Here is a 12,432-nt window from a genome sequence, read left to right on the forward strand (position 1 = left end):
AAAAAAAAAAAGGAATATCAGGTGAGAAGGTGCGGATCTACAACTAATGGGCCAAGAAGGGCACATAACCCCTAGGTTACATTATCTAAGACAAGTATAAACTTTATATGGTAGGCAAAAAAAGTCAAAGTTCCAGGCTTGGAGGCTGACTGCCTGGTTAGTTTAGTTACCTCTGGTCTCTATCTCAAACTTGATGCCGCTAATACCAATCTGACTGTAGTGCTTCCTCCAAAACAAACATTCTCCCTTTCTCCCACACCCGCCCTACACAACACACACATGCAGTAACGCATATATTTGCTTGTTCCATTCCTTTGGCCTATCACATTTCTGCCCCTCTTCCTTGCCCGGTTACATACAGATTAGGTTTCCTGTATCTTCCTCTCCTCAGGTTGACCCTCCTGAAGCCCACTTCTTTTTTTTTTTTCTTTCTTGAGACAAGGTCTCACTCTGTCACCCAGACCGGAGTGCAGTGGCATGATTTCAGCTCTTTGCAACCTCCACCTCCCAGACTCAAACAATCCTCCCACCTCAGCCTCCCAAGTAGCTGAGACCATAGATACGTGCTACCATGCCCAGCTAAATTTCTGTATTGTTGATAGAGACTGGGTTTCACCATGTTGCCCAGGCTCAAACTCCTGAGCTCAAACTCCTGAGCTCAGGTAATCTGCCCAACTCGACCTCCCAAAGTGTTGGGATTACAGGTGTGAGCCCCCTTACCCAGCCATCAAGCCCACTTCTTAATGGAGGCACTAATATGGTTAGGCTTTGTGTCCCCACCCAAATCTCATCTTGAATTGTAATCCCCATAAACCCCACGTGTTGAGGGAGAAACTTGGTAGGAGGTGATTGGATCATGGAGGTGGTGTCCCCCATGCTGTCCTCATGACAGTGAGTGAGTTCTTATGAGCTCTGATGGTTTTATAAGTGTCTGACAGTTCCTCCTTCACACTCTTGCTCTCTCTTGCCTGCTGCCATGTAAGACTTGCCTCTTCTTCTTCTGCCATGATTGTAAATTTCCTGAGGCCTCTCCAGCCATGTGGAACTGTGAGTCAAGTAAACCTCTTTCTTTTTTTAAAAAAGAAGTTTACTCAGTCGTGGGTAGTTCTTTATAGAAGTGTGAAAACAGACTAATACAGGCACTGTACCATACTGTATTATAATGCTTGCTTCTTTGTCTGTTCCCCACCTCACCAGGCTGTGAGTATCACCAAGGTCAGGTCAGGCCTGGGTCCTATTTATTTCTCTATATTGCATCTCATACAGAACCTGGCCTACTGAAGGAAGAGTCTCAGTGAGTGTTAATTGAACTAATCCAACCCATGAACAAAATGCAATAGAAGCACTTCCTGTCATCTGTGAAGAAAGAAGCAGCGAGTATCAGGGATAGTTTCACAGTGTAGGTGACATTAGAGCTGGAACTTGAAAGATGGGTAGTTGGCCTGGCACGGTGGCTCATGCCTGTAATCTCAGCACCTTGGGAGGCTGAGCAGGACGTATCTCTCGAGGTCAAGAGGTCAAGACTAGCCTGTCCAACTTGGCAAAATCCTGTCTCTACCAAAAATATAAAAACTAACCAGGCATGGTGGTGTGTGCCTGTAGTCCCAGCTACAGGGACTACAGCTTGGGAGGCTGAGGCATGAGAGCTGCTTGAACCCAGGAGGCAGAGGTTGCAGTGAGCCAAGATCCGACCACTGCACTCTAGCCTGGGTGACAGAGTGACACTCTGTCTGAAAAAAAGGTGGGTGGGTGGGGGGAGGGGAACTAAGGCAATGCTATATCATCTCACTGAAAAATGAGAAGTTGTAAAAGATAAACAGCAACAACGAGTTACAGGGGCATCTGACTAGAGTGTCCATGGATGGCTTCACAGAGGTAATGAAATCTCATCTGATGTTATTGTTATTTAGTGATAATTATTTTCTTTTTAGTGATAATTTAGCTATTTAGCGATAATTATTTTCTTTTCCTTCTGATCTGGGCTCACTGTAACCTCTGCCTCCTGTAATCAATCAATTTTCCTGCCTCAGCCTCCCAAGTAGCTGAGATTACAGGCACCACTGCCACACCCAGCTAATTTTTGTATTTTTAGTAGAGATGAGGTTTCACCATGTTGGCCAGGCTCGTGAACTCCTGACCTTAGGTGATCCGCCTGCCTCGGCCTCCCAAAATGCTGGGATTACAAACATGAGCCATCACACCTGGCTGTGATAATTATTTTCACATGAATTTTAGCTTTGCCAAGACAAGTTTTTGTCTCTTTTATTCATGGATATATCTCTGGTGACTAGAAAGGGTCTGTGACATAGTAAGCAACTCAGTAATATTTGTTTAATTATTTAGACACTTATGGGGGATATACAGGAAATAAAAAACACTTAACATAATGTAATAGAGCATAGTATAATACAATGCTCTGTCACGATAGAGCATATTTGATAACCCTGTCATGGAGTAGGAGTTCCACCAGAATAGTGACCAAGTCTATCTTGATCCCCTGTATCCGTTAGTACAATATTGGTGCTCAGTATATATATATTTGTGGAAAAATTATATTAATTAATTAAAATCTAGAATACTATTACATCCTAGAACAGTAAAAGCAGTGTTAGAAGGGATACATATTGGTTTTGATTTTTTTTTTTTAAATGTCTGCTTGAAAACGGAGTTCAGATACATGCCATCTGGCCTTGAGTAGGTTCTTTAGTTTCCTCAACTAACAGGGCTGTTGTGGGACTCAGTGAGAGAGAGGATGGCTGGAAGTGCACATGGGATACTGCCTGGCAGACAGTAGGCACTCTGTAAATGTGAGTTCTCCGTAACACGAAAGCATTACTAACCGCTAAAATGACAGCTGCTTGAGAGAATAATCAGTAAGTGCCACAACCAGTCTAGAAAAGGACGAAGGACGAGCTCCTCCCCACCCCTTTGGAAACTCCACTTCTGGGCCGGATAAAGACTCGAACCCGAAAACTAAATTTTCAGTCACACCTGCCTTCGGCGTCGCTTCCGCCTCCGAGGGGTCCGCTGAGGCGACGTCCCAGTCAGGAGGGATGCGCGCCTGCGAGCCTCCCGGGGATCTCGGAGCCGCTCCACGGTGGTGCCTGCCACGACCTTTCACACCCCTTAGTAACCGCTGCGCCGCGACTGACAAGTGTTAGGCGGCAACCGGCGGCCGGGGCATCTAACTACAAGTCCCAGCGAGCTCCGCGGCCACGTCCGCCGACTACCTCGCGACAGCCAGCCCCAAACTACGGATCCCGATAGACTCTGCGCGGCGCGTCACACCGTCAACTTCAGCCAATCGGCTTCGGACAAGTCGGAGGGGAGGGAGACGCAGAGGCGGAGAAGATGGCGGCGGCAGCTGCACAGGGCGGGAGAAGCGGTGGTAGCGGAGGCAGTAGTGGGGCTGGCGGTGGTTCCAGCTGCGGGACAGGCGTTGGCCGTAGTGGCTTGTTGGATAAGGTGAGGAGCCTGTTTTTGCGAACAGTCGGATCCTGGGGAGGCCTGGGAGGCGGCGAGCCCACCTTCCCATCCCCGTCTCCCTTGTTTTCTACGGTCTTTTGAGGGGAGCCCTTGTGTGACCACCATGAGAACCCTAAGCATGCTTGTTTGTAGCATGCCCTCATCACACTTCAAACCTGGACCCTCTCCTCTTTATGACTTCTTCCCTTCTCGCAAATGTTCTGGTCCTGGCCACTACGGGTTTTTCAGTAATTTTATTTTTCCATACTTCATCGTGTCCATCGCTTTTTTGGGGTGCTGGGTGCACTGTTGCATGTGCCCATTTCACAGACACGGAAAACCGAAGCCCAAAGATTAAAGAATCAGTATTCCCCAAACTCCCTACCACCATCACCCTTGTGTGCTGCTACAGATTCCAAAATGTTGACGCTTCCTACTAGGCTAAGAAGCCTTTAAGATTTTTCTTTTTTTCTTATTTTTCCCTGCCCTCTCCTGTCTTCCCTCCACCTCCCTGCTTGCCACCAAGTGCATTGCTGCCCGCTCACGCTAGCCCCTTTCCTGCTCTGCTTATTCTTTTTTTTTTTTTTTTTTTAACTGCAGTTCTAGCCACAAGGGCCTAAAAGAAAAGAAAAAATGGAAAACTGTCCCTGGGTTGGCCTTTCTTGCACTTTGTACAGCATCTTGGAAGAAACAGTTGCATGGAGAACTTCATCCTGTTGTTGGTTTTGCCTCTAACTAGCTTTGTGACCTTGAAATATGCTTGCTCCCTCTGTATCTGTTTTCTCAGCTGCAAAGTAAGAGATTTAGCTTTAAAATGAGGGACTTAACCCTAAATTCCCTTCCAGTTCTCTCATTGTAGGGCCCTGGGCTGGTTTGATAAGAATTGTTAAGCATGGTGTCTTTAATGTAGTAAACAGGATTTTTGACTTTAATTGAAAACAGCTTTCAGACTTTCCTATGCATAACACATAGTAGGTGCTTAAGAAATGATTACATGATTATGCTGAGGTGGTCAGATCCAGATCTTTTTACTTGTCTTTTTGAGTGTCATTGGTTTTGAAAGACATGGTTCTCACACTCTTCTCTTGTGGGAGGGCTCTCACTCCGTTACCCAGAATGAATTTCAGCTCACTGCAGCCTTGAACTCCTGGGCCCTGGTGATCTTCCCACCCCAGCCTCCGGAGTAGCTGGAACTACAGATGTACACCACCACACCTGGCTACTTTTTTTGCTTTTAACTTTTCTGTAGAGTCTAGGGTCTTACTGTGTTGCCCTGGCTGGTCTCAAATTCCTCGCCTCAAGTGATCCTCCCACCTCGGCTCCCCAAAGTGCTGGGTTACAGGCATGAGTCACCATACACCTGGCCACACCCTCAAACCTTAAGATACAGAAACATATTCTGGAGGTTGTGATGGTAAATTGCTTCAAGACCTGTGAGAGTATGGGGGAGGTGATGGTCATTTGTGTACACAAATCCTTTCTTCTCACTGGGTAAGCATCTCACAGCCTGTGCTTACCTTCCCCACTGACAGCTCTTGCTCTTCTTTCCACCTGGATTTTCATCAGCAAACATTAAGCATGGGCATTCTACTAAGGCAGTATGGAACACTGTTATTATGCAATAGTATATGGCAACATTGTGTTATTGAAAGAACCCGGATTTGGGGATCATAAGATTTCAGCTTTGAAGTATTTCTGCTACTTGCAAACAGTATGAAGACTGGCAAGTCAATTAACCTTTCTTCATTTGGAATTTTAGGATCTCTGGCACTTATATCACAAGGTTTTGGGGAGAACCAAATAAGATGGTACACATTAATGATCTCCATTACCTGCAGTGACCAGTACAAATGTGTAATGGTGAAGGAAGAATCCTGTTGTCAGAGAGCACTCAGAATAGCTGAATATAGGAGATGGGGTAATTAAACCTATTTAAGGAACTATATGGTATATTCAAGTGTGTACTTTTTACAGAAGTTCAAATGAGATAGAGTGATCCCTGAGATCTTATTGTTAAGAGTGAGAGTCTCAAGGAAAGGCCTCATTTCTGAAAGTGGAGCTGGCACCTTATTTGGGGGAAAAAAGAGAGGAAAGACATGTGAGGTAAAAAAGTCTCATTGAGTGAAGGTACACAGATGTGATGGTGCTTAATGTTTCTCAGGTATTGAGTTGACTAGAAGGCTCTCTAAAGGAACTGTAGTAACAAGTAGATAGAATCCAGTTAGGGAGGCCATGGATTGTCTGAAGTGGGTCAATAAAGCTGTTGAAGGGTTTTGAGACTGTAAAGTGGTTTTTAGGAAAGCTGATGGTTTGGAGACACAGAAAGTAGAAGCCTTCTTAATAAGGCCATATACACAGTAGTGAATATATATATTGAAAAGAGACAAGTTTGAGTTGTAGTGCAGCATATTAATTAGGTTGGTGCAAAAGTAGTTGTGGTTTTTGCCATCAAAAGTAATGGCAGGAACCGTGATAACTTTTGCACCAACCTAATAAAAGCCACATGACCTGGGATAAGTTGTGTGATATTACTGAATTTAAATTTCCTTGTGTAAATACTGTGGACATTCATATGTATTATAGGCTTGTTGTAAGGATCAAATTGTTTATTGCTGGTAAATGCTTTTTGAGTTTTTTTATTTTCTCTGCCCTTTTTATTATTATTATTTGTAGAGACAAGGTCTCACTGTGTTGCCCAGGCTAGTCTTGAACTCCTGGCCTCAAGTGATCTCCCCACCTCAGCCTCCCAAAGTACTGGGATTACATTCATGAGCCACCACACCCAGCTCTGTGTTCTGTCCTTTGGAATCTACTAGAAGTAAATGTTCTTTATAAAGGGCAATCTGTGGTAAAAATAGAATGACAGGGTGATGAGAACCTCAAGCAGAAATAGATAAAGGGTCTCACAAAAGAGTGCTTGGAAGATTTAACCAATAAGTGGGGACAGAAGAGATAGAATAGTCAAGAGCTGCTTGAGTGCTTTTTCTTGGAAAACTTGATTTCAGCCTTACATTGAACTGTTCCCTCTCTGAATTCCTCTAGCACTTACTCTGCACATGGGAATTAAGCTGTCACTTAATATGACATACTGTTTTGTATTATTTCACCAATTCGTATTTGTCTGTTTTCCTGTGACTGCTTCTCTGTAGTTATCAACACAGAATAAGTACTTTTAGCATTGACTTTTGCAGAGAAAAAACTTGGGATCTGCCACCTCAATCTTCAGAAACAGCTTTAGAGGATTGTTTGAAGACTAAGAGTACTGTGGGAGAGAACTTGGGGAAAAAATGCTATTCTCAGTGGAGCAGGATCTGAAAGAGTAGAGAGGCTTTTGCTCTATGGGAATGAGAAGCTGTTACCTATAATATAATTTCCTTCTTTTTTTTTTTTTTTTTTTTTTTTGCCTGGGCTGGAGTGCAGTGTTGCAGTCTCCCTGACTGCAACCTCTGCCTCCCAGGTTCAAGCAGTTCTCCTGCCTCAGCCTCCCGAATACCTGGGATTATAGGCATGTGCCACCATGTCTGGCTAATTTTTGTATATTTAATAGAGACGGTGTTTAACCATGTTGGCCAGGCTAGTCTCAAACTCCTGATGTCAGGTGATCCAACCGCCTTGGCCTCCCAAAGTGCGGGATTTACAAGCATGTGCCACTGTACCAAACCTAATCCAATTTCTTTAATTTGTAGTGTCTTGATTTGGGAGGGGAGGGTTTTATTTTATTTCTGCAGCTGTAGTTTCACTTGCCTTAAAGAAATGTAATAAAAGCTTCCCCTAAGCAGATGTGAATTTCTACTCTTATGAAACTGACTTTAAGAACATTGCAATTCTTGTTTCTTGATTTTAAAAATAAGTATGCAAATATAATCTTTCCGCCTCCATCACAGAATGACTTGACTTAGATCATTGCAGTACGCTATTTTGTCCCAAATACATCAAAGCATTTTGTTCTGCCTGGCAGTTATAAAGAAAAGCTGCTTGCTTAATTTGTTTTGACTATTAAAGTTTATATATGGTGTTAAACCATGCTATCCAAAAGCTATTATCTAGACTCTTTTAGCCTTATACCTGGATTTCTGTCTCCTGGCTGGCCTGTCAGCCTGATCTTAAAGCACAGCTTTTATGTCTTAGTTGAGAACACAAGATTGGGAGCTAGGCTGTCTGTCTGGCTTTGAATTATGTGGTTCTGTCACTTACGAGATGTGTGTTCTTGGGCAAGTTAATACATCTCTTTGTATCTCAGTTTCCTCACGTGTAAAATGAGGTAATATTTACCTTAGAAGGTAGTATCTGGCATACGGTAAACACTTAACAAAATATATACAGTTACATATAATATATATATATATATTATATATATAACTATATATATGATATATGTATAATTTATATATATATATATAGCTATATATATATAGTTACATATATATATATATATATGTAGCTGGCTGTTACATATATATATGTAGCTGGCTATTCTGGGCTTCAGCTTCCTTAGGTAAATATTTTTCAGAACATGTTGTGAAATCGGTTTACATCAAACTCCTTTGAGTATTAAGTTAAATTTAACAGATTTTTGGAACTTTTCTTAGGCCTGAATCAGATTCTCTGGAGTTAGGGCCTGGATATCTGCATTTTTTCACAAATCTCTATTATGTCTGCATTTTAACAGTTACCTCCAGGTTGAGGACTACTGGCTTAAATGATTTTTTTAAAGTCTCTTCTGGCTCTGACATTTTAAGGTTTTTGTTTTGTTTTCAAAAAGCTATTCTGCTTAATCAGTAGGTTTCTTTAAAATGTTTGTAATGAAGAGACCTTGAAACTCATCTGATATTTCAGGCTTATTTGGTAGACATGGACACAATTGGAGAGGGGAAGGCAAAGCAACTTGCGCAAGACCACATAGTGACTTAGTAACACAGAACCTGGCTCTTTCCTTACTCAGTACATTGCTTCCTATCCGTGTGCTAGCTAATGTGCTAGCTAATGTAGTAGTGAGATGAGCATCTGTTGTGAGGTAGAAGACCTAGGCTATAGTCTTCCTTGGCTTTGTCACCTACCAACCATATGTCCTTAGGTATCTCCTCTTTTACTGTACTGGAAGGTATCTTAGTTTGCCATGCTGCCAGGTGATATGCTTGTGCCTTGTTACCTATCTCTGACAAAGAAGATGAATGGTTTTATGACATTAGTATAATTGTGTGTGTTTGTTCAATGAAACAAGGTGCTGGCCTTTAACACTGTTTTGCAAACTGAACTTTATTAGCATCTCAAAACTCATTAGTTTATATTTCCTCAAAATGAAAAGTATGTATATGTCAAAGGCCACTATCAAGAGAGTGAAAAAAGACAATCTACAGAATGAGAGAAAACATTTTCAAATCACGTATCTAGCATATAGACTATAAGGGTCTAGCATATAGACTATATAAACAGTTTTACAACTCAATAATAAAAAGACAGCAACCTAGTTTTTAAAAGGGCAAAAGATGTAAATAGACATTTCTCCGTAGAAGATATATGAATAGCTGTAGCACATGGAAAGATGTGCAACATCATCAGTCATTAGAGAAATGCAAAGTAAAACCACAAAGAGAAACCACTTCACATCCACTAAGATTGTGATGATAAAGGGAAAAAAAAAGGAAAATAACTTGTTTTGGTGAGAATATGGAGAAATCAGAATCTTCATATATTGCTGACAGGCATGTAAAATGTGGTGGCACTCTTGGAAACAGTTTGGCAGTTCCTCAGAAAATTCAACATAAAGTTACCATATGACCCAGCAATTCCACTTCTAGGTATATACCCAAGAGAATTGAAATGTATGTCCACAGGAAAACTTGGTACACAAATGTTCATAGCACAGTTATCATAATGGCCTAAAGGTAGAAAAAGCCAAAATGTCTGTCAGCTGATGAATGAATAAATAAAATGTGATATATCTATACAATGGAATGTAAGTTGACCATTAGAGAGAATGAAGTATTGATACATACTACAATAGGGATGAATCTTGAAATTGTGCTAAGTGAAAGAAGCCAATCACAAAAAGCCATATATAGTATGACTGCATAAAATGTCCAGAATAGGCAAATCCATAGAGACAGAAAGTAGATAGTTAGCTGCCAGGGGTTAGGGATAGGAATAAGATGTAATTGCTAATGGGTATGGAGTTTCTTTTTGAGGGAATGCATATATTCTAGAATTAGATAGTGGTGACAGTTGTATAACCTTGTGATTATACTAAGAACCGCTGAATTGACATATTTTTAAGTAGTGAATTTTATGGTGTGTGAATTATATTGAAATTTTAGAAACTTACTTTTGTCTTTCCATTCATGGAGTAACCCTTAAAAGTTTCAAATTATTTTTTTTAAGTGTATATTGTGTTACACAGTGGTATCACAGATACTGATTAATACTCTTACTTTAATTACTAATTAAAAGACTCACTAAAAAATAAAAAGAAAAAAATCAGGCCCAGGTCCCTTTTTCAGCCATTGCCAGCACTATTTCTCTGCTCTGATCTCCATCTTATCAAACTTGGTTTTTTTTTTTTTTTTTTTTTTTTTTTTTTTTNAGTTTTGCTCTTATTGCCCAGGGTGGAGTGCAATGGCGTGATCTTGGCTCACTGCAACCTCCACCTCCCAGGTTCAAGCAATTCTCCTGCCTCAGCCTCCTGAGTAGCTAGTATTACAGGCATACGCCACCACTCCTGGCTAATTTTGTATTTGCAGTAGAAATGGGGTTTCTCCATGTTGGTCAGACTGGTCTCGAACTCCCAACCTCAGATGATGCACCTGCCTTGGCCTCTCAAAGTGCTGGGACTATAGGTGTAAACCACCGTGCGCAGCCTGTATCAAATTTCAGTGGTAGTTTTTTATATTGCGTAGCCTTTCAGTAGCATTTGACTTATTGGTCACTTCTTTCTTCTTGAAGTATTTTATTTGGCTTCTAGGACACCACTTGCCCCCAGTTTTCCTCTTCTTTCAACTAGTCTCTATTGTCTTCATTGTTCTTTGGTCTTCTTCCTGACCTGTATAAATATTGCCAATCCCTGAGCTCTTATCCCGGGCCCTCTCCTCTGTCTATGCTCATCCTAAGGTGAGGTAATACCCAATGTCATGGCTTAAATAACATGTAGAAGTTGCTGATTTCGACATTTATATTCTCAACCTGGACCTCACCTATAAGCCCCAGATTTTTATGTCTAACTGCCTACTTGTCATCTCCACTTACATGTCTAATACTTACATCAGTCATGAATAGCTGGAGCCAATCTCTTGATTTCTGCTTACCCCTCAAAGTGTTTCTCTCCCATTCTTCCTCATTTCAGTTTGACGCCTCCATTCATCTAATTTATTGAAACAAAAACCTGAGAGTTACCCTTGATTCTTCCTTTTGCCTCGTATTCCATATTCATCCCATCATTGTATTTTCCTGGCCGTACATCCAGAATCTGACCACTCTTACCTAGACAGCTGTAGTAGTACCCCTTTCAACTGGTCTTCCAGGTTCTGTGCTTGGCTTCCTTACATTTTGTTCTCCACACAGCAGCCAGACTGGTCTTTTAAAACATAGATCACCCACTCTTTTGCTGAAATCTGTCTGGTAACTTCCCTCCTCAACTCAAATCCAGACCCCTAATTGTGGCCTATTTTGTAGCCCCTAAATGTTCTTGATCCTGCCTGTTTCTGTCACCCTCACCTGTCAGTTTCTACTTCCATCATCATACTCTGGAAACCGTGCTTTTCTGCTGTTCCTTAAACATGTTAAATTTGGGGGCTTTTGGTGTTCTATTTTTTTGTTTTCACTGGAACGCTCCCTATTTTCTCATGGGTTACTCCTTTATTCAACTCTGCTCAGATGTTAACTATTTTCCCTCAGTGTTTTTTAGTCTTTTTTAAAAACTCTATGGCATTTTTCTGTATAATATTTTTTACAACCTGGACTTAAATGCTTATTTATTTACTTATTTTTTATCTCCCGTAAAAGAAGCTCCTTGAGTGCAGAACTTATTTTGTTTATGACTATATGCCTGGTGACTATAACAGTGCTTGGCACATAGCAAGCACCCACTTAATATTAATTTAAATAAAATAAAGAATTACAATTGCCAAAAGGTTGTGTTTTAATTTTATTTTTATTTTTTATTTTTTGAGGCAGAGTCTCGTTCTGTCACTAGGCACCAGGCTGTAGTGCAGTGGGGGGATCTCGGCTTGCTGCCACCTCCACCTCCCGGGTTCAAGCAATTCTGCTTCAGCCCCCCGAGTAGCTGGAACTACAGGCGCACACCACCATGCCCAGCTAATTCTTGTAATTTTTAGTAGAGACAGGGTTTCACCCTGTTGGCCAGGATGGTCTCGATCTCTTGACCTTGTGATCTGCCCACCTCAGCCTCCCAAAGCACTGGGATTACAGGTGTGAGCCACCGTGCTCGGCCCCGTGTTTTAAAATTTTTTTTTCTTTTAAAAGATTGTCCAACACTGGAATGAATTGCTATTGAGAGACTTGGCAGTTTCCTTAAAAAGGAAAAAAAAAAAAAAACAGAAAAGTCGTATAACAGTTAATGCTTTTCCAGGCAGTAGGAAATGGATTTCAGATGAAACAGCTGTATACTCCTATCCCTGAATTTGCACTCAGCTGGATTTTTTGGAACTGATTTCATGTAATTCTTAAATGGAGTATGTGAACTGCCACCTCTCTAGAATAAGGACTAATTTCACATCTGTATCAATGTAGTACATTCCCAGCCAGTCTTCGTCCCTTGACAATATCCCTCTCTCTCTCATCCCTCCCCAGCCAGTTTTGCTGCAGATTGATTTTCCTGAGGTTAGGTAACAATTTATCCAAAATCTTTTTTGCAGATCCTTAAACCTGTAATGTGCCCTTACTCCTCTATTTCATACCATTTAGCACTTAGCATAGGATTTTCCTTAACTAGATTGTAAAGACCATTTTATTTTG

General features: G+C 41.3%; 2 protein-coding genes across 2 annotated transcripts in view; one reads left to right on the forward strand and one right to left on the reverse strand.

Moving 5' to 3' along the window:
- XRRA1 (X-ray radiation resistance associated 1) overlaps positions 1-3,274 on the reverse strand; it is a 108,346-nt gene extending 105,072 nt beyond the window's left edge. The window contains exon 1 of the mRNA XM_017532993.2: positions 2,992-3,274. The gene's annotated coding sequence lies outside the window, so the exon portion shown is untranslated. The remainder of the gene's footprint in view (positions 1-2,991) is intronic.
- A 32-nt stretch (positions 3,275-3,306) lies between these two features.
- The window catches only part of SPCS2 (signal peptidase complex subunit 2), a 29,118-nt gene continuing 19,992 nt past the window's right edge, over positions 3,307-12,432 (forward strand). The window contains exon 1 of the mRNA XM_017532997.2: positions 3,307-3,465. Coding sequence (XP_017388486.1) covers positions 3,352-3,465 — 114 coding nt within the window. The 5' untranslated portion in view covers positions 3,307-3,351. The remainder of the gene's footprint in view (positions 3,466-12,432) is intronic.

This window comes from Cebus imitator, unplaced genomic scaffold, assembly GCF_001604975.1.
Source record: "Cebus imitator isolate Cc_AM_T3 unplaced genomic scaffold, Cebus_imitator-1.0 Scaffold79, whole genome shotgun sequence".
Lineage (NCBI taxonomy): Eukaryota > Metazoa > Chordata > Mammalia > Primates > Cebidae > Cebus > Cebus imitator.